Source organism: Phyllostomus discolor, chromosome 9 (assembly GCF_004126475.2).
Source record: "Phyllostomus discolor isolate MPI-MPIP mPhyDis1 chromosome 9, mPhyDis1.pri.v3, whole genome shotgun sequence".
NCBI lineage: Eukaryota > Metazoa > Chordata > Mammalia > Chiroptera > Phyllostomidae > Phyllostomus > Phyllostomus discolor.
The window spans coordinates 63,536,168-63,562,284 of NC_040911.2; the positions used below are offsets into that span (position 1 = coordinate 63,536,168).

The window sequence follows — 26,117 nt, forward strand, 5'->3', positions numbered from 1 at the left end:
AATCTTTACTGACTGTATGGCCCTGCACATTTTATTTAACCTGTGTCAGCCTCTGCTTCAAATAGAGACAGATGATAATGTTCGATCTCTTTACAGGTTATTGCAAGGGTTAAATAAAATAATATGTGTGAAAGATTAATAACATACTGCCTGCCTGGCACAAGGTTAACACCATTAAGTAAGTTACGATCATTAAAAAAAAATTGGTTTTAGACTTCCCGCCAAGATGGAGGTGTAGGTAGACACACTGTGCCTCCTTGTACAAGCAAAAGAAGGACAACAATTTAAAAACAAAAAACAACTAGAACTGCCAGAAAATCAAACTGTATAGAAGTCCAACAACCAGGCAGTTAAAGAAGAAACATTCATTCATACTCTCGGCAAAGCGGCAGCTGGAGGAACCAGGTGCACAAGGTGGCGGCTGGCCAGCAAGGCAGCAGCTAGTGGAACGGGCAGTCCCACATCTGTACGCAGATACACCGGGAGAAACAACTGGGAAGCGAGACAGACCACGCAACCCAGGGCCCCAGGGCTCCAGCATGGAGAAATAAAGCCTCAAACCACTGACTGAAAACAAGTGTGGGGGTTGAGGCTGCAGAGGGAGAAGCTCCCAGCCTCACAAAAGAGTTTGTTGGAGAGACCCACAGGGTCCTAAAATGTACACAAACCCACCCACGGGGAATCAGTACCAGAAGGACCCACTTTGCTTGTGGCTAGCAGAGGAAGTGACTGAAAACCAGCAGAGAGTGGAGCAAGTGCCATTGTTCCCTCTTGGACCCCTCCCCCTCATACAGTGTCACAAGGCAGCCACCAGGGATACCCTTCCCTGGTGAACACATCAGGCTCTGCCCCTTATACGTAGTAGGTGCACTGAGGAAGAGAAAATGGCCCAAATGAAAGAACAGATCAAAGTGCCAGAAAAAATACAACTAAGCAATGAAAAGATAGCCAACCTATCAGATGCACACTTCAAAACACGGATAATCAGGATGCTCACAGAATTGGTTGAATTTGGTCACAAATTAGATGAAAAAATGAAGGATATGCTGAATGAAATAAAGGAAAATGTACAGGGAATCAATTGTGATGGGAAGGAAACTGGGATTCAAATCAACAGTGTGGATCAGAAAGAAGAAACATTCAACTAGAAAAAAAATGAAGGAACAAGAATTCAACAAAATGAGGAGAGAGTTAGGAATCTCCAGGACATCTTTAAATATTCCACAATCTGGACTATAGGGGTAACAGAAGGAGAAGAGGAAGAGCAATAAATTGAAAACTTACTTGAAAAAACAATGGAGGAGAACTTCCTCAACTTGACAAAGGAAATAGGCTTCCAGGAAGTCCAGGAAGCTCAGAGAGCCCCAAAGTTGAACCCAAGGAGGAACACACCAAGGCACATCATAATTGCATTAACCAAGATTAAAAATAAAGAGAGAATCTTAGAAGGCAGCAAGAGAAAAAGGAGAAAATTACCTAAAAAGGAGTTCCCATAAGACTGTCAGCTGATTTTTCAAAAGAGAGCTTGCAAGCAAGAAGAGGATGGAAAGAAGTATTTCAAGTCATGAAAGGCAAGCACCTACACCCAAGATTACTCTATCGAGCAAGGCTATCATTTAGAATGGAAGGGCAGGCAGGTAAAGTACTTCTCACATAAGGTCAAGTTAAAGGAGTTCATCTTCACTAAGCTCTTATTATATGAAATGTTAAAGGGATTTATCTAAGAAAAAGATAAAAAATATGAACAATAAAATGACAGGAAACTCACAGTTATTAACAACCACACCTAAAACAAAAACAAAAGCAAACTAAGCAAACAACTAGAACAGGACCACAGAAATGGAGATCACATGGAGGGTTATCAGTGGGAGGGGAGGGGGAAAAGGTACAGAGAATAAGTAGCATAAATGGTAGGTAGAAAACAGACAGGGGGAGGTTAAGAATAGTATAGGAAAAGTAGAAGCCGAAGAACTTATATGTATGACCAATGGACACGAACTAAAGGGGGCATGGGGAATGTGGATGGGAGGGGGTATGCAGGGCAGAGGGGAATAAAGGGGGGAAATGGGACAACTGTAATAGCATAATCAATAAATTTTTAAAAATTGGTTTTAGAGAGAGGACAAGGGTAGGGAGGAAGACAGAGAGAGAAAAAGAGGGGAGAGAAACAGAAACAGAGAGACAGGGAGGGAGGGAGAGGGAAAGAAACACTGATTTGTTGTTCCACTTATATATTCATTGGTTGATTCTTCATGTGCCCTAGCTGAGGAACAAACCAGAAACATTGACATACTGGGGTGATGCTCTGACCTACCTGGCCAGGGCTCATCATCATTATTGTTTTTATCCACTTTATCCTTCCCCAAGGACATTTTTTTTTTCATTGCTTTTAGAGAGACAGGAAGGAAAAGAGAGAAACACCAATGTGGGAGAGAAGCATCAACTGGTTGCCTTCTGCATTTGCCTGGACCAGAGATCACATGTTTTCAGACTAGGAATTGAACCTGCAACCTTTTGGTTTTGGAATGATGTTCCAACCAATTGAGCCACACTGGCCAGGGCTCATCATCATTTTTGAAACACAACAGATTTGATCTAAATCCATTTAGATCAAATTATGAGTGTTATGTTTTTATCAACTAAGTAGAGTTGTTTTTTTGGGGGGGGCCTGTGAAATGCTGCTTTACATTTACTTTTTATTTTTATATTTTATTGATTATGCTATTACACTTTTCCCATTTTCTTCCCTTTTATCCTCCTCCACCCTGCACCCCCCCAAACTTCCAGCACCCTCCCTTAGTTCATATCCATAGGTGGTACATATAAGTTCTTCGAGTTCTGTTTCCTATACCATTTTTGCCCTCTCCCTGTCAATTTAATGCCTGCCAATTGTGCTTCTTCTTCCCTGTATCTTTCTCCCCCATTCCTCTCCTCCCACCCCCGCTGAAAACCCTATATGTTATGTCCGATTCTCTGATTCTGTTCCTGTTCTAGTTGTTTGCTTAGTTTTTGTTGTTTTTCTTTCTTTTATTTCTTTAGGTTCATTTGTTGATAGTTATAAGTTTGTTGTCATTTTACTGTTCATATTTTTGATCTTCCTTTTCTTAGATAAGTCCCTTTAACAATTCATATAATAATGGCTTGGTGATGATGAACTCCTTTAACTTGACCTTGTCTGGGAAGCACTTTCTCTGCCTTTCCATTTTAAATGATAGCTTTGCTGGATAGAGTAATCTTGGATGTAGGTGCTTGCCTTTCATGACTTGGAATACTTCTTTCCATCCCCTTCTTGCCTGCAAGCTCTCTTTTGAGAAATCAGCTGACAGTCTGATAGGCACTCCTTTGTAGGTTACTGTTTCCTTATCTCTTGCTGCTTCTAGGACTCTCTCCTTCATTTTAATCTTGGCTAATGTAATTATGATGTGCCTTGGTGTGTTCTTCTTTGGGTTCAACTTCTTTAAGACTCTCTGGGCTTCGTGAACTTCCTGGAAGTCTATTTCCTTTGCCAGATTGGGGAAGTTTTCCTTCATTATCTGTTCAAAGAAGTTTTCAAGTTCTTGATTTTGTTCTTCTCCTTCTGGCACCCCTATAATTCGGATATTGGAACGTTTCAAGTTGTCCCAGATGTTCAAAAGCCTCTCTTCATTTTTCTGAATTCTTGTTTCTTCATTCTTTTCTGGCTAGATGTTTATTTTTTCCTTTTGTTTCAAATCGTTGTTTTGAGTCCTGGTTTCCTTTCTGTCACTGTTGGTTCCCTGAATATTTTGCTTTATTTCATTGTGGATATCTTTCATTTTCTGACCAAGCTCAATCAGTTCTGCGAGCATTCTGATTACCAGGGCTTTAAATTCTCCATCAGATAGGTTAGCTATTTCTTCATTGCTTAGCTCTCTTTTTGTGATTTTTGAACTATTCTTTCATTTTGGCCCTATTTCTTTGCTGGGGGGGCCCTGTTAAGTTATAAGGGGGAGGGGCCTTCAGTATTCACCAGCCCAGGGCAACTGTCTTTGCTGTGCTAAAGCACTGCCTTTGGGGGAGGGGCTAGCGAGACAACAATGCAGCTCCCCTGCTCCTCTGTAGCTCACTCTTCAACCAACTCTGGTGTGAGACTGGGAGTTTCTCCCAGTGCAGCAGCAGTTGTTGTAGTCCACAACCACCTCTGAGTCTCAGTTTTCCCTTAAGTCAGCCCCCCTTAAGAAGCCTTCCATGGCTCTGCAGCCAGCCCCGCCTCCACAGTCAGCCACCTCACCACAGTTTCTGTCCTTTTGCTGCCTTACAAGTCTGGTTGTTCTCTTTGACTGTTTCTTTAATTCCATGGATGTTGGAGATCCACGCAGTTTGATTTTCTGGAACTTCTGGTTGTTTACTGATTTTAGATTGGTTGTTTTTCTCCTTTTGGTTTTGTGAGGAAGCAAAAGGTTTCTCTACCTACGCTTCCATCTTGGCCAGAACTAGTACAGAGTAACTGTTATAAAAAGCAAACTTTCCCAAACTGACAAACAACATATAAACTCTATCTTTAGATAACAAAAATAACATACTTTCAAGAAAAAAAAGAAGGTATTTGTTCTTCAGTACTAAATCTACTAGTTATCCTTTCTGCGCCATCTTTTCCAATAAAAGTATTCTTTCCTGAACATACCAGATTCATGCCACTTCAAATTTCTTAAAAAAAAAAAAAAAGATTTTATTTATTTATTTTTAGAGAGGAGGAAGGGGGGAGAAAGAGAGGGAGAGAAATATCAATGTGTGGTTGCTTCTCTTGCATCCCCTACTGGGGACCTGGCCCGTAACCCAGGCATGGGAATTGAACTAATGACCTCTGGTTCACAGGCTAGTGCTCAATCCACTGAGCCACACCAGTCAGGACTCAAATTTTATTTGAAAATACTATTTTTCCAATCAATCTTATTAAACTAAGACTGGCCACAGAAATAATGAAAGCACACTTCAGAATGCATCATCTAAATGCACTTATATAAAATAAATAAAAACATTTATGAGCAAACAAAAGCTATCTAATAGAACATTAACAATGCAGACCATCCGTAGACACTCATCAACTACTGGAGACTAAATATATCAAACATGCAGAAAAAATAAAACATAACCTTAAAGGTTCCTCTTTAAAGTAACATCACTATTAAATGAATTTTATAATTTTACTTCATTTCTCTAAATTTGGAACATTCTAGATGAAAATCCCTCCATACAAAGACTCCAAAAGGAATAATTGTGTCAAGAGGAATTAAGGCATGATCAAATATGGGACCTAATCAGCAATCTCGCCACTCCCATTCCCATGGCAGACATTAGTCAATAGTGGGTCTAGTCCTGTAAAATCTGAATTTAATATTGGAATCTTTCAGAAAGCATCATAGCCAGCGAAGTTTAAACCTTCTTGCCTCCCTGAGATTAAGAGAAAAGTATTCTATTATCAACATGCTGTTTGAGAATATCTGTTACTCTCAGTTCTACTCTGAGGGGACTGTAATCACTATCATCTTAAATGATGGGCATCAGTTTTCTTCTGTTCTATCCGTGTCTCATTGCAATCCCTTTCACTGACCCTCCACATCCCACTCTACTAATGCTTTAAGGAATAGGACAAGAAAACAAAAGTCAAACAGAACAAAAACACAACAGAAGCCTAGGCTGCTTCTCCCAAGAGATGCAAAATCTCAGTTCTCAAACTCCAAATCTAAGGTCCCTAAAAAAGTTCCAGGTATGAATTTATGGCAATACAAATCCAATCAGTCTCCTGACATGGCCAAACTTCTACATATAGTATTGCCCTGTAATAAAGGATTTAGCATCAATGCAGTAATTATCGGAATAAAAATTAAACATCCAAACTTATGCCATTTCCTAGGGTATATCATGGCAATGATTGTGTACTATCTTGCCTCCCTCTATAATACACCCTCTCTCACTCATGCTTACTGGCCCAAAATAAGTAGTAACTTTGATTATCTGCTGTCTGAGAATGTCAGTTGATGGTCTATTCCCTCACCCCTGCTGCTGCCCCTCCATGTGCTGTGAGCTCATGGTCTGTTGGCACTATTACAAGAAGCTGAGTTGGAGAATGAGAGTTTAGGCAGTCAAGAGTACCTATATTTGACAAATGTGGAATATTATTCTGCAAAATGACCATCACTGATCCCTGGAAAGGAAAAGGGAAACTGTATAACCCACCTTCTTATCTTGTCTCAGCTATGAGACATTTGTATGACCATATCATGCTTCTAGCATCATCATGTAGTTCCTTTGGCCTATTTGCATTACAGAATCACTACAGCCACTTAGCTAGATGTGTATATATTTACATATATTTTCTTTTATCACATCACTTAGATATTTCATATCGATAAAAGTGAATTTAACAAAATTGAAAATATTTCAAGGCAAAAGAAATTGAAAAAAAACTATAAAACAACTCCTAGCTAAGTAACAAAATTCACACACAGCTGCAAAAGGCATCTGATATTCATCACTCTTCAATCCCACATACAAGTCAGTCACTTACAGAGTTATTCTGCATCCTCATTTCATAGGCTGCTTGTCTCACATTACTGGCTACTTGCGAAACTGGTGAATTTCTTGAACTCAAGGCATGGGGGGTTAATATTCCACCAGGAGTAAAAGCTGGTTGATCTCTCTAACGTAAAGAGAAATAAATGTAGAACTTAAAATTAAATCACAGCACAGATGACCAGAAGAAAAAAAAGGCAACAAAATAAGAGTCCCCACTGTAAGCACTTAAAAGATAAAAATGGATTTCCATTAACATCACAGAGTTACTGACACTAATTTAATTGTAACTTACCCAGTAAACAACAGTCTGTAATATTTAATAACTCTGCTCTAAAAGTATATATAAATCACTGTTATGATATATACAGAAAATCTATTCAAATATCATTAGGTTGTTCTATTATGTTTACTTAAAATTTCAGAATGCACTGAAGACATAATTTTAAGCAAATATGTATAACTATTAAAATAAAGAATGAGCAAAGAATTTGATTTATACTTAGGAATATAATTTTTATTTACTCTTTGCCTTGCCAGAATTTAACTTTCTATTTAATTAAAGCTATGCTTAAAGTTATAATAGGAAACAGCCATGGCTAAAAGACAGATCTTTAAAACAGATATTGAATGAAAGAAAATAATTATATTTAAGGTAGAAAATAAATATACCCTCCCCAATCTAAGTGATTTTGAACCTAAATGCTAACAAACAAATCTACTTTTCTCCCTTCTAGGTTCCTGAAATTCTTCGATTCCAATGAAATATAGTAACAAAATACAGTCCCTAAACTCCCTGAATTTAAAATCTAGTAAGGAAGACAAGAAATACAAGAACTAAATAAATTATTATAAATCATGCAATTAAGAAAACAAATATTAGAGCAAGAAGCACCAGAGTTAAAAGAAAAACTCTTAAACCTAGACTACAAATGGAAACACCAGGGGGACTTTGTGAAAAGGTAAGATATGAGGGAGTTGTGAAGTCAAAACTCCATTTGGAGGTACCAAATGAAAGTAATGCTGAGTTGGGAGGGATATGGTATATCTATGCATAAAAGGCAGGAGAAAGGCTGGGTAGCTAGAATTCAACCAGATCCTTGTGTGCTCTGCATGCCATATGAAGACAATACTGTATTTTGAGGGGACTAGAGAAGTACTAATGATTTCCACAGAGAAACAACAAAGTTTTGAGTGCCATGTTCTAGGAAGACTAACCTGACAAAGATGTAAACAGACTGTAGTAACTTTCAAGAGGATACAAAGGGTTAACTGTTTTTATTACAAAAATATTACCTATTGTAAAAAATTCAAATAACTAAGTGCCATCCACCCCCCTCCTGCCCCTCAATTATATCCCTTCAGATGCCAGACCAGAAAAGGACTTCTTTAAAATCAACACTAGGACTTCCAGTCAAAATGGCAGCATAGGTAAACACAACACACCTCCTCCCACAACTACACCAAAATAACAACTAAAGTATAGAACCACCATTACTCAGAACCATCAGAAATCAAGGTGAATAGTAGAAGTCCTACAACTACAGAATTAAAGACACCACACCAAGACCAGCAGGAGGGGCGGAGATGCAGAACAGGCCGGTCCCACCCCCACGTATGGCAGACAAAAATCAGGAGGCATATCTCAACAGTGAAGGGTCTCAGTGCCATACCAGGCCCTCCAGCCCAGGGTTCCAATGCCAGGAAGAGAAATCTCCATAACTTCAATCTGGAAAAACAAGTTGGGATTGAGGCTGCAGAAGAGAGAAACTTCTGGAGTCCCAGGTAGTTCCTCTCCAAGGTCCTGTGCACAGACTTACTTGGCCTTACTCCCTCTGGGGTCCAGCAGAGGGGCAGGAGACTGAAAGGTACCAGAGACATATGAGAAGGAACTGAACTGTCCAGCACCAGGGCAAGAGCTGGGGGACGTACCTTGAGTACCTAGCTTGGATGATAAGGGAGGGTGTGCCACTGGACCCAATAGTAAATCGATTATATAAAGCTACTCTACCAAGCTTGGGAGATATAGCTGCTCTACCTAATACACAGAAAGAAACAGAGGGAGGCTGACAAAATGAGGAGACAAAGAAACATGGCCCAAATAAAAACAGAACAAAACTCCAGAAAAAAAACGAACAAAATGGAGACAAGCAATCTACTATCTGTAGAGTTCCAAACACTGGATATAAGGATGCTCAATGAACTTAGTGAGAATTTCAACAGTGTAAAAAAGATCTAGTCAGAAAGAAAGGATGCATTAACTGAAATAAAGACCAATTTATTGATATCGAAATCAATAGTAGAGTGGATGAAGCCCAGTATCATATCAGCATTTGGAATACAAGGAAGCAAAAAAAAAACAAAAAACCCCAAAAAACAAATCAAAAGAAAAGGAAAAAAAAGCCCAACCAATGAGAACAGGAAGAAGAAAAAAATCCCCCCAAATGAGGAGGGTATAAGGTATCTCTGACACAATTTCAAGCACACCAACATTTGCATCATGGGGGTACCAGAAGGGGAAGAAAAAGAAAAAGAAATTGGAAACCTATTTGACAAAATAATGACAGATAAATTAAGAAAATAGATAAGTCCAGGAAGCACAGAGTCCCACCCAGGCAAAATAAACTCAAAAAGGCCTACACCAAGGTACAACATACTTAAAATGCTAAAGGTTAAACAGAAAAAGAGAATCTTAAAAGCAGCAAGTGACCTACAAGGGAGCTCCCATAAGAAACTTTGCAGGCTAGAAGGGACTAGCAAGAAATATTCAGAATGAGTGCTTGCTTCGGCAGCACATATACTAAAAAAAAAAGAAATATTCAGAATGAGGAAGGACCCACATCCAAGATTTTTCTAACCAGCGAAGCTATCATTTAGAATTGGAAGGCAGGTAAAGAGCTTCCCACACAAGAAAAAGCTGAAGTAGTTCATCACCACCACACCAGTATTACATGAAATGTTAAAGGGTCTTCTTTAAGAAGATCAAAAAAGTGAACAATAAAATGGCAATAATACATATCTATCAACAATTGAATCTATAAAAACAAAGTAAACAAATGAGAACAGAAATAAAACCATGGATACAAAGGATGTTTTGATGGTTGACAGATAGGAGGGGGTGGGAGATGGGTGAAAAAGGTGAAGGGATTAAGAAGTACAAATTGGTAGTTACAGCACAGTCATGTGGATGTAAGTACTGTATAGGGAATAGAGGAGGCAAAGAACATATATGAATGAACCATGAACATGGATAACGGTATTGGGATTGCCTGAGGGAGTGAGGGGGCTGGGTAGAGGGGGCAAAGGGGGAAATACTGGGACAACTCTAACAGCATAAACAATAAAATTAATTTCTTAAAATAAAATAAAATAGACACTAGACACTTGCATTCTTTTCTCTAGGTAAGAAGGCAGCCTGGTGAACTCTAGGTCCCTAACCAACTCCTCCTGGATAAGGAAATAAAAAGCTATTGTAATAAACTACTTCCTCACAAACTATAAAGTTATGCTACAGACAATGTTTCAAAATTAATTAAAACTCACCTTCATTCTCTTTCTTTTTTCTTTCTGTCGTCTTCTAAAACTGTCCTAAAAGTATAAAATCCACATATTCTGTCAAATAATTACACAAAAATGTAAGAGTTAAACATTATCAGGAATGATTTAGGAGGCAGTTAAAGTTTTAAGGGAAGACCTCAGAAACCTAGGTACATAATGAAACTACATAATGGACTATATGTTTAAAGTGTTGCTTACCAGAACTTTAGATGGGTAGAGAGCATTCTGTATTGAGTTTAGATATAATAATTTAATTGCTCCTATTTTTCCCACATAGTTTTTGAAATAATTTCACAAAATATGAAAGACTCATGACAAAGACCATTGGTTTTACCCTGGAGCAAACAGGCTCCCAATATGAAGAAGGCACAAATAAGGAAACAAAGTAAATTCTTAAATTGTGGCTCAATTCAGTTAATAATCAAGATATCAAATTTAAAGATGTTGACAAGAAAATTTAGTAACAAGCCTGTGTTACCTAAAAAAGGGCTTGACAGTTCCTGACTCTGTAACATCTATGGCATAGGTGAGTAAAGAGAGAAGTAGGCTCTATACAAATACTACTCCCACCACTGGTTCCAAGAAGTCAATCTAATGAGAGAAAGAAAAATTCAGATGTTTTGCACTGCTTATTCTGGGCCAATTTAACTCACAGGAAAGGATCCTGTCTGCACTGATAAGTTTTCAAAATGTAGCCATGTTTTCAACTGCCTAGGATTGGGGTTATCTTGCTTCCCATTAACTATCTGGACCATTCAAAGGCCTCCTTTACCCCAGAAAGCTCTCCTCTTATGCCCACGATTCAGTGACTGTCAAGGCACTGAAATGATAGCTAAGATGGCTGTGGCTGCAGCTGCGGTCTAAAACAGGGCCAGCTGGTACTGTACTATCATTCTACTAGCTTCATTTCTATCTCTTCCAATCAGTACAGCCAACTGCAATATATATTAACAGAATGTTTTTCTGCCAAAAGAGTACCTGAATGTTGAATACACAGTGACTGAATACCTTGATAACTCCTAAGATATGAAAACCACCAACTTACTTAATCAAGTTTTTACCGCCATCTTTAATTAAAGTTCTCTTACCTAAATCAGCAATGACTTACAGACTGCAAAATCCATTACTCCATTCTCAGTCCTTATTGGACCATGACTCTTTCCTTCTTGAATCATGCTCTTCACTTGTCTTGTAGGACACCACACTCACCTGGTTCTCCTCTTTCACTCTTGCTGCTTGCCCTTACTCCTCAACTCCCCAGCCTCTTAATGTTGGTGTTCATCTGAGACCACTACTTGGACCTTGCCACTTCTGTACTCTCATGGGAGTAAATCACCTAGCCTCATGGCTTTAAACATCATCTATATGCTTATGACTGTCCAACCAGGATCTCTCCCCACTCAGAATCTCTAAAATGGAATCCCTGTCCCCAGATTTGCACTTCCCAGGCTTCCTCATCACAGTTGCTCAGACCACTTTTCAACTGCTCAGACAAAATGCCTTGTAATCATTCTTTATAGTTTTCTTTCTCTCATCTAGCATTTAACTCATTAACCAATCTCATTGGTTCTATCTTCAAAACATTCAGAATCCAGCTATCTCCTGTCATATCCATTACAACTACACTAGCTCCCTTGGACTTAGCTTACTGCTTCTTTCTTTGCCTCCATACTAACTGGGTTCACTTCTCCTACATGGGATCACTGCCTCTATCTGTGCCTCCATACAGTGAGTCTCAATATAAGAGCTAGTGACTCTTTTATCATTTATATGTGTCAGTTCTTGTCACTTTCATACTCAAAACCCTCTAGAATGAAATCTAAAGTCCTCATAATAACCTGAAGGGTCCCATCAGATCTAGACCTCCATCATCTTTCTGACTTCTTTTAGTACCTTCCCTTTGCTTCCTCTGCTCCTACCACACCGGCTCCTTGTTGTTCTGTGAACATCTGGGTATGCTCCTGCCCCAGAGGCTTTCCAATGGCTACTCCCTCTATTTGAAATGCTTTTCCTGTAAACATCTCACATCCTTCAGGTCTTTATACAAAGTCATCTGTCATTGTGATCCTCTCTAATCGCTTTTTCTAGAACTGCAAACTACCTATCACCACCTTCCCAGATATTTCCTCACCTGCTTTAATTTTCTTCCTGGCACTTATCACTAACACATTATTCAATTTGCTTCAAATTTTGTACTTATCATCCATCTTCCCCAGAAAAATGTCAGCTCTGTAAGGTTAGGAATTTTTGTGTTTTTCTGTTTCCATTTGTTTTTTTTGTTGTTGTTGTTGTATCAGTAACACTCAGAAAACTATCTGGCATATGATAACACAATAAATATTTGTTGAATAAGTAAACAATATTTGCAAGATAAAAGGCAATCCTCAAAGCTCAAAAAGTAAAAAGCATCTCATTTCTGACCTAATTCCTTAATTTTAATAACAAATATTGAATGTATTCCTCTTCTATCTATTTTGCTGGTCAGTATTTCTAAGGGTGGTAGTAACAGATAAGCACAACAATCCATCTGGGTGCTATCGACTCCTCTGGAAATCTGTCAAAAGTGGACACACTTTCCAGGAAAATATATACCACCATATACTTTTATATTGAATTTCTGAGGTTTCATAACCCCCACCCCCACCCATGCCCAACTACACTGATGGACATCATATGATGTCAAGGACACCAAAAAGATCTAGTTTTAAAATGCTGTGTGTTGCCAGGACACCTGAAAACCATTATTACCTAAATCTGAAGCACTCTGGTATCTATCAAACCCCATACAACCTGCTCTAATGCCAAAAATAACCAATATTTAATAGTATGTACTCTGCTAAAGCCACATAAAAGGACTATTCTAACAAGATGTTTTTACACAAAGTAATACACAATAAATATATTTTTTTCTTAAACATAAATGGTAGAAGGCCAAGTGAAGCCACTATAATTGTTGAAGACTTAGTTAAAAATAGCCATTCTGGTAGACATTTCATATCCCAGACAACGTTAATTCTGTTATTTGAATTTTGCATGTGAAAAATTCTTTCCATCAAAGAAGATTACCAAATACCAAAGGTTTTGGAAAGAATGCAGTCTACTTACTTACTCTTACTTAAAATGTTACCCAAAGTTCTAAAATAACAAACTTGAAGAAAATACGAAATTTTACCAGATACAATGATGTTTGAATCTGTTAGATCATGAAGCGATATAACAATATTATGTTGCTATTTGCTCAAAATAGCCATATTACCTTTTATAAAATCAGTTTCCAAAAGGATTTCCTTTACTTTCTAAGAAGTTACTACTATATGTTCATTTTACCCACTGCTTACCTCCCTTCCCACTCCCCCACAATCACCCTCCAACACACTCAGCCTCTAGGTTGCTGCCCTCACTAAATCCCAGGGCCTCTGAACTCCTGGCTGAAGACTAGGGGCCTGTTCATACAGCTCTGACACCTCAGGCAGTATTAATGGCGTCCCCTCTCTTCAGGTATTCCCTCCCATCTCTCTAGAACTGGTTCCTCATTCTCCTTAAACGTCCACGCTTCTCCTTGAGGTTTCTGTTGGAGGCAATTTCACTACACACAAGCTCCCAGAGACTTCAAGTTCACACTCATCACTTGAAGTAGCTTCCAGTTGCTAATGTTTCTCATACCTCCTTTTTAAAAACTTCTGCCCTGAGCTTTTCACACATCTATCAAATTGCTTCCCAGACTTTTTTCCTTTTAAGTTCCTGAGTGTCTGAGGTGTCCCTAAATCCCAGTTATCTCCAAAATGAAACTCAATTTCTACCTTGTTACCACCCTAACCTGTTTACCTCAGTACTTGATATCTCAGGGAATGGCATCAGCAAACTCCCAACTACCAAGTCAAAAACCTGGACTTCTCACCTAAGCCCTCACCTTATCAGATATAATCAACTTCTAAGAGCTTGGTTATTTTATTTTCTTCTCATATGTTTAAATTTCTTACTGAAAGCTGCAACCATCTGTCATGGCTAATGCAATCCAACCCAGATACTATACATTCTATTACCAGAGTAGAGTCCCTAACTCTTAACCTGTCTTCCAGAGAATAAATATTTCCTGTAAACCTGGCAGGTACTAGCTCAATCCCAGCATTCTTGTAGCCTTGGAACCCTCCTTTTACATCCTATTGACTAGACAAGCATTTCAATTTATATCTTAATTAAGATCATAAAGAGAAAAAAAATTACAATGCAATTCACAGTGTGCAATATAGTTCCACACAGCAAGCATCACAAACTTTATAAAATAATTAAAGTACTGACCACTAATGATTACACTGATGTTTGATACACTATAATGATATAACAACACACTCAAAGAGGTTAAAATTACAATCACAGGATCATCATAGCCTATTAGAGACAGGAGCAATTTAGCTACTGCAATAGAAACACTTTACCTCATCATCCTTTCTCTTTTTAAAAATGCTATCCTCAACTTCACCAACTGCTAACATGATCATCTGTACTCTTTGCAGATTGACATAACCACTTTCTGTAAGGTAACCCTGTAAGTGATAAAATACATAGAAAATGACCTTCTTATAAAAGCAAATACTTCTGTTTTGAAATTATTCAAGAATGCACTTACCCCAGTTTTGTGTACCACATTTTTGTATATGTTAACCAAACGGTCAATCGCACCTTCCCTGCAACCAGTAAACAAACATTATGCATTAGGGCCAGTATGCAGTGTAAAGGCAAGGAAGCTAAAGCAGTAGTCTGAGTTAAAATTCACAGAAACACACATACCTAATCTCTAATGACGGTAGGTGAGGAAGAAAGTCATTTCCTACAAAGAAGCACATGAAGACCCAGTCATCAATGCTCCGTTCAACATCAAATGTGAATGGTAGGCTGGCCATGGTGAGCTCTCTTTCCAAATACTACAACCAAACAGAACACTGTCATTAAAGCTGTTAAAAGGCAACTTGTTTTAGGATGCAGATTCCAATGATTATGACTACATACCTCACGAAGAACATTAAGACGAAGGAAGATAAACTCTCCCTCTGTGCAGGGAAGACTATCTGCAAGTTCATCGTGCTATAAGAAAAGGAGTAAAGATTAAACAAATTTACCCTAAACCCTGTAAGTTTCTTAACCAAATAAATGTGGCTTTTCCTAAAGCAAGATCCATTTTAATACTTTAATTTTAAATAAAAAGAACTCATGAAACTCATTTTATATTTTTAAAAATAAAAATTAACCATAATCCCAGTCACACACTAGGGAAAAGCAAATGTTTTGTTTTGAAAAGGAAACAGTAAATATTTTAGCCTATGGGGGTCACATTATGGTCTCTGTTTCATATTGTTTTTATGTTTCATTTGTTTTGACAATCTGTTAAATATGTAAAAATCATCCTTAGGTCTGGAGAGCTGTAGTTTGCCAAACCCTATAAATTCCTTTGGATCTTTCTTTGTGAACATATATTTGTTACCTGCTTTTTTTCCCCTCAGCATGTCATTTTTTAAAAAAATATATACTCTTTATTATATTTTTTCCATTATCAATATAGTCGCCTTATACTTGCCTCTCTAACCCACCCCAAAAATCTCAGCATGTCTTTTTAAAAGGTCCCATAATCTCGAAACAGATACAACCCCCTTCAAAGGGGACTGGATATAATCAAGTAACCCAAAATACGCAGAAAGTTAATATGTTCAACAGTAACTTCAATATTTAAAACAAAAAATGTAATATATTTGATTTGTAGTTCCTTTCAAGAAGAATAACCATTGAAACAAATAACTCCTACAAATAAATCATACGCAATAGGCATTATTATCTATAAGATCTAAGGCTCAAGATATGTTAGAAGTGGCAATAGAGTATGCACGCTTTAAAATGTTTGTTTAATTAAAAACTTTAAAATTATCCTGGCAGGCATGGATCAGGTGATTGAGTGCTGGCCTGTGAACCAAAGGGTTCCTGGTTCAATTCCCAGTCAGGGTACATGCTTGGGTTGCAGGCCAGGTCCCCAGCAGGGGGCACATGAGAGGCAACAACACATTGATGTTTCTCTCCCTCTTTCTCCGTCCCTTCCTCTCTCTCTAAAAAGTAATGAATAAATCCTAAAAAAAAAAAAAAAACCCAAACTTTAAAATCATATGATCATATAAATAAATACAGAAAAAGCATTTCACAAAATCCAGCATCCATTTATTTGAAAAATTCTCAGCAAAGTGAGAATCACTGATGGGAACATACCTCAACATAATAAAGACCACATGCAACAAACTCTAACATCACACTCAACAGGAAAAAACTAAAATCATTCTCCATGAGATTACATTGTCCACTTTTACCACTTACATTCAACATAGGTATTGAAGGTTGTTGCCACAGCAATCAAACAAGGGGGAAAAGAGCATTCAAATTGTAAAGAAGTAAAACTCTCATTATCTACAAATGACACAATACTATATATAGAGAACCTAAAAGATTCCACCAAAAAATTACTAGAACTGATGAGTTCAGTAGAATACATTAATATTCAGAAATTGATTGCATTTTTATACAATAATGAACTACCAAAAACAAAAATTAAGAAAACAATCCCATCTACAACTGCATCAAAATTAAATACCTAAGAATAAATTTGACTAGCAAGGTAAAAGACCTGTACTTGGAAAAGTCTAAGACAATGAAGAGACTGAAGATACAAATAAATGAAACATTTACCGTGCTCATGAAGAAGAAGAACTAACATCATTAAAGTGTCCATACTACCCAAAGCACCTTACAGATTGTAATCTGTATCAAAATACCAATGGCATTTTTCACAGAACTAGAACAAATAATCCTAAAATCTATATGTAATCACAAAAGACCACAAACAGCCACAGCAATCTTGAGAAAGAAAAATAAAGTTGGAGGTGTCATGCTACCTGATATCAAACTATACTACAAAGCTAGAGTAATCGAAACAACATTATACTGGCATAAAAAGATACATAGAACAACAGAACAGAATAGAGAGCCCAGAAATAAATCCAGGCCTATACTGTCAATTAATATATGACAAAGGAGGTAAGAACATACAATGAGGTAAAGACAGTCTATTCAGTAAATAGTCTTATAAATAATTGGACAGATACATGCAAAAAAACATGAAACCAGACTACTTTCTTACACCATATATAAAAATAAACTGATAATGGATTAAAGACTTCAATGTAAGATCTGAAACCATAAAAATCCTAAAAGAAAACATAGGCAGTAAACTCTGACATTGTTGTAAGTAATATTTTTTTCCGACATATCTCCGTGGGAAAGGGAAACAAAAGGAACAATAAATAAATGAGACTACACCAAACTAAAAAGTTTTTGCACAGCAAAGGAAACCATGAACAAAAGGAAAAGGCAACCTACTATATGGAAAAAGATATATCCCAATGATATTGATACATCTCATAAGGGGTTAATATCTAAAATTTATAAAGCACTTGGACAACTCAATACCAAAAATTAATTAAAAAAAAAAAAACAAAACAAAACCCAGAAACAGACTCAGATACAGAGAACAAACAGGGTTGCCAGATGGAAGCAGGGACTAGAGGTCTGGGTGAAAAAGGTAAGAAATTATGAAGTACAAATTGGTAGTCACAGAACAGTCAGGGGGATAGAAAGTACAGCATAGGGAACAGTCAATAATATTGCAATAACTACGTACGGTGCCCAGTAGGTATTAGAATTATCTGGGGGATCAGTTCATAAATTGTACAACTGCCTAACTACTATGCTGTACATCTGAAACTAATATAAAATATTGAACGTGAACTATAATTGAAAAAAAAAGAAGTGAAAAAAACTTTTTTTAAAAAAAGATACATCTCTTTTAAATCTCTGTGAGGAGTAACAGAGCAGTAAGTAAAAATCTTATTAACCTTAATGTACTTATTTGTATTACATTGTACACTTAAAATGGTTAATACTGTATTTTTTTTACAATAAAAATATACAGGAGGGGGCAAAAGTAGGTTTACAGTTGTGAGTACGTGGAAGTTTATTCTCATATTATAATCTTAACAGTACAGTCTTTTTCCATACGAACTATACCTATTTTTGCCAATTCCTGCATAGCATGTTTTATTACAATACATAAGTAGAATTTAAAAAAATTAAAAAAAATTTTTAAAGATTTTATTATTTATTTTTAGAGAGGGAAAGGAGGGAGAATGAGAGAGAGAGAGAGAGAGACAGAGAGAGAGACAGAGAGACAGAGAGACAGAGAAACATCAATGTGCGGTTGCTGGGGGTCATGGCCTGCAACCCAGGCATGTACCCTGATTGGGAATCAAACCTGCGGCACTTTGGTTCGCAGCCCCCGCTCAATCCACTGAGCTATGCCAGCCAGGGCCTAAAAATAAAAAAATTTTAAATGAGGCAACTACCACCTCAAACTCTTACCTTTCCCATCTTTTCTCTTGGCAAACCTTCACAGTCCTTGACCTCATGTCCAAACTGATTACAAAGACCACATGGTTTGGGTTTGTTTGGTTTGAATTCTTCTCTAATAATGGTAAAGTTGGGTTCGTGTGTAGCAAGGCCAAGCATGATGAGATCAGCTATCAACAACAAAATAGAGAACTGTGAGTATTTTGAGAAGTTCCTTACCATAATGAAAGGTACAGGACAATACAAAACAAACAAACAAACACAAGACACTAGCCAAAGGAAAGTCCAAAGGAGCACACAAACAGATGGCAAAGCCAAAAAGCCAAACAATTCCTTGCAGTTCTCAGCCAACATGATGTCCTCCAGATACATGTCCTAGGAGTTAAGACTACCCATTCTAGAGTCAACACTTGGGAAATTTTAATTTTATTTTTTATTTTTATCCTATCCACCAACCTACTGAGTTGCTATGGTTTAATCAAAGATAATCAAACCCCAAAAAAGAAACTTACCATCTGCTCCACATAAGCAATGATGTGTGTTTGGGTCATGGTTAGGCTGGGCTAAAAAGGGGAAAACATACAAATGTTTTATACCATAGGAATATTGTATCTTACTAAACATTTTATATATAATGGCTTATCTTTCTTTCTAATAGAATATATAATCAAATATTTACAAGTGAGCTTTACCTCTTTGTCTTCTAATGTAATCCATGATTTTATGTTCTCCTTCACCAGGAGCACTGGCATCAGATAAAATAACCTATAAAAAACCAGTTTTAACACTTTTAGCTCATTCACATATTTTATGGCACAAAAATCAACAGAACTATCTTAAAAATAAATTGAAATAACACTATTATTAAAATAGTCTTATTAATTGGAAGCCTTTCTTAATAAGATATGTGTGTGTGTGATTAAATACCCAAACTATTTCACTGATTAACTTACTACATGAAATAGCAAAAATATAACCTTTGGGTCAACCTTAGCCTTTAGAATATCTGATCAGTTCAGAAGTTTCTACTACTCTCACTACTTTCCAAAAATGTAGCACTGAACCATGTAAGACCAAGGAGTAATCAATAAAAGATACCCATTAAATACCATTTGCCATATCTAATTAATACAGAAAAAAAACTTGTAAACCTAAAATTACATAAAAGTTCATCTACATTTACTTAAATACTTAGGAGAACACAGCCATTCTTTAAAGGCAGACCCACAAGTTTAATCTTGCTGTAATTTGATTCTAATAAATTTTCATTTAAAAATTGTTTTCAGGACTTTTGGCCAAGATGGAAGCATATGTAGATACACTCTGCTTCCTCACACAACCAAAAGAAGGACAATAGCTGATTTAAAAACAAAAAGCAACCAAAACTGCCAGAAAATCAAACTGTATGGAATTCCGACAACCAATGAATTAAAGAAGAAACATTCATCCAGACTAGTAGGAGGGACAGAGACAGGCAGCTGGGGCAGAAAGGATGAACAGCTGCTGTTGGATCAGGCAGTTCCACATCTGCCTGCAGATAAACTGGGAAAAACAACTGGAAACCGAGACAGACTGTGCAACCCAGGGATCCAACGCAGGGAAATAAAGTCTCAAATCCCCTGGTTGTAAAAACCTGTGGGGTTAGCGGCTGCAGGAGAAACTCCCAGTCTCACAGCAGAGTCCACTGGAGGGACCAACAGGATCCTAGAAGGTACAGGGACCCACCTGGGAATCAGCACCAGCAGGACCCAATGCGCTTGTAGGTAGGAGGGGAGGTGACTGAAAGCCAGCTGAGAGTAAGCACCATAGTTCCCTCTCTGACCCCTCCCCAACAGAGAGCACCACAACACAGTGAAGTGGGTTGACCTGCCACAGTGAATACCTAAAGTTCCACCACTTTCAAGGTAACAGGTGTGCCCAAAGAAATACGGCCCACATGAAACAACAGATCAAAGCTCCAAAAATAGAACTAAGTGATGGAGAGATAGCCAATCTAGCAGATGCAGAATTCAAAACACTAGTAATCTGGATGCTCACAGAAATGATTGAGTATGCATGCAAAATAAAAAAATGAAGGCTACACAAAGTGATATTAAGAAAAATACACCAGGAATCAACAGCGAAGGGAAGAAAACTGGTTCCAAATCAAAGATTTGGAAAAGAAGAAAGAAATAAACATTCAAGCCCTGGCTGGCATAGCTCAGTGGATTGAGCACGGGCTGCAAACCAAAGTGTCGCAGGTTTGATTCCCAGTTAGGGCACATGCCTGGGTTGCAGGCCACGGCCCCCAGCGACCGCACACTGATGTTTCTCTCTCTCTCTCTCTCTTTCTCCCTCCCTTCCCTCTCTAAAAAATAAATAAATAAAATCTTAAAAAAAAAAAAAGAAATAAACATTCAACCAGAACAGAATGAAGAAACAAGAATTCAAAAAGAAGGGGAGAAGCTTAGGAACCTCCGGGACAACTTTAAATGTTCCAACATCCAAATCACAGGGGTGCCAGAAGGAGAAGAGCAACAGCAAGAAATTGAAAACTTATCTGAAAAAATAATGAAGGAGAACTTTCTCTATCTGGAAAAGGGAATAGACATGCAAGTCCAGGAAGCTCAGAGAGTCCGAAAGCAGTTGGATCCAAGGAAGAACACACCAAGACACATCATAATTAAATTACTCAAGATTAAACATAAGAAGAGAATCTTAAAAGCAGCAAGAGAAAAGGAAACAGTTAACCTACAAATGAGTTCCCATAAAACTATCAGCTGATTTCTCAAAAGAAACCTTTCAGGCAAGAAGGGACTGGAAAAAAGTATTCCAAGTCATGAAAGACAAGGACCTCCATCCATGATCACTCTACCCAGTAAAGCTATCATTTACAATGGAAGGGCAGGCAGATAAAGTGCTTCCCAGATAAGGTCAAGTTAAAGGAGTTCATCATTACCAAGCCCTTATTATATGGGATATTAAAGGGACTTATCTAAGAAAAAGAAGAAGATCAAACCTGTGAACAGTAAAATGACAACAATCTCAAAACTATCTACAACTGAACCTAAAAAAAACAAACAAAACCCAAAAGCAAACTAAGCAAACAACTAGAAAAGAAAGAGAATCATAATCAGAGAAATGGACATCACATGGAGGGTTATCATCAGCAGGGAGACTGGGGATAAAGGTACAGGGGACAAGAAGCATAAATGGTAGGTACAAAATAGATGGGGGGGAGCTAAGAATAGTATAGGAAATGGAGAAGCTAAAGAACTTATATGTACAACTCATGGACATGAGGGAATTCTGGAGGGAAGGGGGATACAGGGTGGAGGGGGGTAAAGGGGAGAAAAAATGGGACAACTGTAATAACATAATCAATAAAATATACTAAAAAATTACTTTCATGTACATACACACACACATATATATTTTTAAAATTTAAGTTGTGCCCCAGGTGGTGTGGCTCAGTGGATTGAGTGCCAGGCTATGAAGCAAAAGGTTGCTGGTTCTATTCCTAGCCAGGGCAAATGCATGGGTTGTGGGCTAGGTTCTGTCCCCAGTAGGGGGCGCATGAGAGGCAACCACACATTGACTTTTCTCTCCCTTTCTCCCTCCCTTCCCCTTCAAAAACAAACAAAATCTTTTATAAAATAAAATAAAATTTAAGTCCAATTTTATGGCTTCATAGTGATAATAATAAGAGGACAAAATTGACATTGAGAGAAAATTCTGCTGTCTATAAAACTGTATCATGTAAGGTATCCCATTTCGAATAATTCTCTATACTTTTCTTCCTCTAACAGTCAACTAGCATTTTATGGGGGGAAGAAAGGACAAATAATATCAATCATACTAAAGTACAACCTCAAATGATCACCCTAATCTTTCTGAAGTACCAAAATGTGAAACTTACTGTCAAATTTTTCCACCCAGGGTCATTATTTAAGCGATCAGCTATGTAATAGCGAAGACATTTAGCAAGATTGTCCATGAACTCAGTTCCCTAAAATGAAACAAAGAAATAAATTAACCTATGACTTAAGAGTTAGCAAGAGTTAGAAAAGTGTGAGACTACTTACTGGTGTAATACAGTTGCTATCAAATCTTTCTTTTATCTCTTCAGGAGGAAGAAAGCCACCTAAAGAAAAAGAGGCAATGTTTTGTTCTCCCCACAAAAAAAGTGAATTACTCAATATTAAGCCAGAATAATAACAAAAGGTTAAAGAAGTATTCTCACCTGAGGAAGAATGTTCTCCCGTTTGGGAGGAAATTAGGTTCCTCCCCTCAAATTTAAGCTTTAACATGACCGCAAAACAATATATGGGCACACAAAAGATACTATATTGTTACATAAAAATATTAAAATGCTAATGTTCTTCAATGCCCTCTGTAGAAGAACACACACACATACATGGGGTTAGGCATTTTAATTCTGCTAAGTTCTTAGGATAAAGGTGCCCAGTAAAACAAAATTAAAATGCTGGGTTTATCACAGCTTTATTTAAGTAACAAAACTGTCAACTAAATGGCAATAAAAATCCTTTAAAATTGTACTTTTCCTCTGTATCATTGATTAGCTTCTCCTCAAGACACAAATATATTTCATAACATTTTCAAGAAAGACATCTTTAAAATCAAAGACACCCTGTCATAAATACAAGCAGGTTTTATAGCATTAAGTATAATAGCATTAAGTATAGCATTAAGTACAAGCTGCAGCTAAATGATGACATACTTGAATACTTCCAGCAAATTAAAATAACATAAAAATTTATTATAATTGCAGGCCTGAGCTATGGTATCTTTCTTTTCACCTGCCAAGCGCAATATCTCTACCCAACAAATTATGGCTTTCCTTGTCTATCACACTATTGCCTTATATAATAAAATACCAAACAAATCACTCTGCGACGACCATATCCTGTTTCACACGCAGGTGTCTTGGGAGAGAGCCAGTCCCAGTGGGTATCAGGACCCCTGACCTTCCCCTTTGCTGACAGTCTATTCCTACCTATATACCCATCAGAAATGTCATGGCTTTGGGGAATTACAAAGATGATCGCACTCCATTCTACATCCCCCCATGAGAAAACCCTGGGTACCTCACTGCCTCAGCCACCTACTGGCATCAACCTATATTGAAAGTGAAAGCCTGTAAATACGGATCACATTATTCCAGGCCTCCTCATACAGAGCTGAGTTCTTAGGGGAAGCAGTAAACAAGCTACCAAGGCTGATCTGTGAAAAATGTTTACAGAAATGCAGCTTTCCAACAGCCCCATAGAAATAATATCACTCTTAATATATTTCTATTTTATAGATGCATAAAAGTTAGCTTAAGAGCTGACCTGAAAGGCATTGACAATGTGTTCTACCTACCAGAATTGCCTCCTTTTACTTCCAAGTTTTTCTTTGACTATAGAGTATGTAAATGAACAAGCTTATTAATTGGAGTGAAGGGTTCAATGAACTATTCTTCAACAGTAAATATAAAATTTCCTTGGATATTCTGGAATCCTAATTAAATTAAAACTTTGCCTATTCCTAAGAAAAAGCTACCACCTTATCCCCTTCTCCATACATCTTGTAAAAAGTCCAACTTCAAGAAGCATTTTGTTTACCTTTTGCCAGTATTTCTTCCCTGACTCGCTGCTTCTCTACTGCTGCTTCCATTCCTTCTTTTGATGCTCTGAACCTCCTAGAACGCTGTTGATTCATTTTAGCACGTGGCGCCTAAAAACATGTATTTCATATTCAAATAATACTATTCAAAATATTTACAATTAAACCTATACATTTTGAATCAGTTGTTCTTATGAAAATAGTACACTAAGATGGAAAAGGTTAAGTAATATCTCTAACACAATCTTTTCATAATAGACAATAGACCCTGAGAACTTAAATTTGGACCAAATACCTAAAAGGTGAGCTCAGTCAGATGGACAAACATCCTGTGAAACCATAGCACTTAACACTGCAGGGCCCACAATCTAACATCAGCTCCATTGGGTTACAGTTTCCCAACAAGGAAAGCTCATTTTACTAAAAGACCCAACCAGCAGGGTCTTTTCTGATAAGTTTCTACAGAACCAGAATCAGAGAGACCTTCTCTAAGTCCAAGCCTAAAAAGAAGGATGGTCTCCAGTGGGATCCACAATGCTCCATAAAACACCAGAAAAAGCAAAAGAAAACTATTTCTTGATCCGTAAGACCTCATGGCATTTCTACTTTGTATATCCCACAGTGAGGTTTTTACTACTATTGTCACCACAGTAAGGTACAGCAGTTAAAAAGGGAACAAGGTTTTAACTAGAAGTACTTTTAAATCACTCTGACCAAATGCAATTCAATCACCAAATAAGCCTGAATGAAGTGAACTGGCCTATAAGGTTTTGAAATTTTTAACTGAGTTCTGGTGTTAGAAGGGATTTCTGAAGTATCTGTCCATAACTATAAGTTATTTTATATTCTCTTTAGATAGTTTCCCATTCCTGTAAAATGAGATTGCCTAATCTCCTTCAAGTACAAAATTCTATGATCTACAGTTCTATCTTAATGAAAAATGTCTTAGAGACATATACATACATATAAAAAACAGGCACATGTTTTATACTTGATATAGCAACACTAAAGTTAAAGACTTTCTACAAGAAATTTAGCTAAATGTGAATTGAAATATGCTCCAAATAAAACACATTTCTTGTTCCCTTTGTTCTTTACTCCACTTAAACTACAACTTAACAAGTTATCAAGTAGCCAAGATTTTTCACTGAGTAAATAGAACCTCACTGAAAAAAATCTTCTTGGACCCAAAGCTTTCTAGATTTATAAAATCATTCTATTACCCACTAGGATTACTAAATATAAAAAAAAGAAAAACTATTTGTGTATGGCTAAATAAATTTAGGGTGATGATTTACCTTAATTTTCCTTGAACCCTGATAATGTAGTTTGTTGGTTATTTATAACCTAAGCAACTTGGTGTTGTTATCATAGGTCAGTAAGTTATTCCTCTCTTAAGTGATTTTGATGACTATCCACTGTCTATAGGATAAAATCAAAACTCCTGAGTGTGGCAGGCAAGGTGTTCTCAAGCCATTGTTCTGTTTCCCATTCCAATCTAAAACACCTGTAGTCATCAAAAATGTGTCAGTGTGGTCAAAGGGCACGGCACATCTGAGTAACTTGGAAGGTCCTCATTCCCTATGTCTGTCCCAACACTACTCCCCTCCACTGCCCACAAATCTCTAATTATTTTTATCCTTTGAGAAATGGGACAGAAGTCACCTCCTCTCTATCTCCTAAGTTCCTGAGTAGCACTGACAACCTCTTCCCCTTACACTACAGGTGACAAACACAAGGCCAGCGGGCCAAACCCCACTCTCCATCTTGTCTTATCCAGCCTGGTACTTTGTTTCTACCCCGAGGCAGCGCAGAGGTCCTTGCCCCTAGTTAATGATTAGTTACATTTATACAGTCTTAAAATTCCATTGGGTCCTTTGAAGGCAACCATGAGGCTGATGTGACCCCCGGTTAAAATGACTTTGACACTCTTGCTCCACACTCTGCTTGTGTTACTTAGTTCCCATGAAGCCCATTAATTG

General features: G+C 37.4%; 1 protein-coding gene across 2 annotated transcripts in view; it reads right to left on the reverse strand.

The window, feature by feature from the left end:
- XRN2 (5'-3' exoribonuclease 2) overlaps positions 1 to 26,117 on the reverse strand; it is a 112,546-nt gene that overhangs the window by 58,953 nt on the left and 27,476 nt on the right. Inside the window, exons 4-15 of one of the 2 annotated variants that reach the window (XM_028523763.2) lie at positions 24,135 to 24,246; positions 22,593 to 22,651; positions 22,427 to 22,516; positions 19,221 to 19,293; positions 19,041 to 19,091; positions 18,541 to 18,698; positions 15,097 to 15,171; positions 14,878 to 15,011; positions 14,717 to 14,774; positions 14,526 to 14,633; positions 10,075 to 10,119; positions 6,527 to 6,658 (exon numbers count right to left, since the gene is read on the reverse strand). In XM_028523763.2, coding sequence (XP_028379564.1) covers positions 6,527 to 6,658; positions 10,075 to 10,119; positions 14,526 to 14,633; positions 14,717 to 14,774; positions 14,878 to 15,011; positions 15,097 to 15,171; positions 18,541 to 18,698; positions 19,041 to 19,091; positions 19,221 to 19,293; positions 22,427 to 22,516; positions 22,593 to 22,651; positions 24,135 to 24,246 — 1,095 coding nt within the window. The remainder of the gene's footprint in view (positions 1 to 6,526; positions 6,659 to 10,074; positions 10,120 to 14,525; positions 14,634 to 14,716; positions 14,775 to 14,877; positions 15,012 to 15,096; positions 15,172 to 18,540; positions 18,699 to 19,040; positions 19,092 to 19,220; positions 19,294 to 22,426; positions 22,517 to 22,592; positions 22,652 to 24,134; positions 24,247 to 26,117) is intronic. The other variant, XM_036009472.1, reaches the window with a different exon arrangement.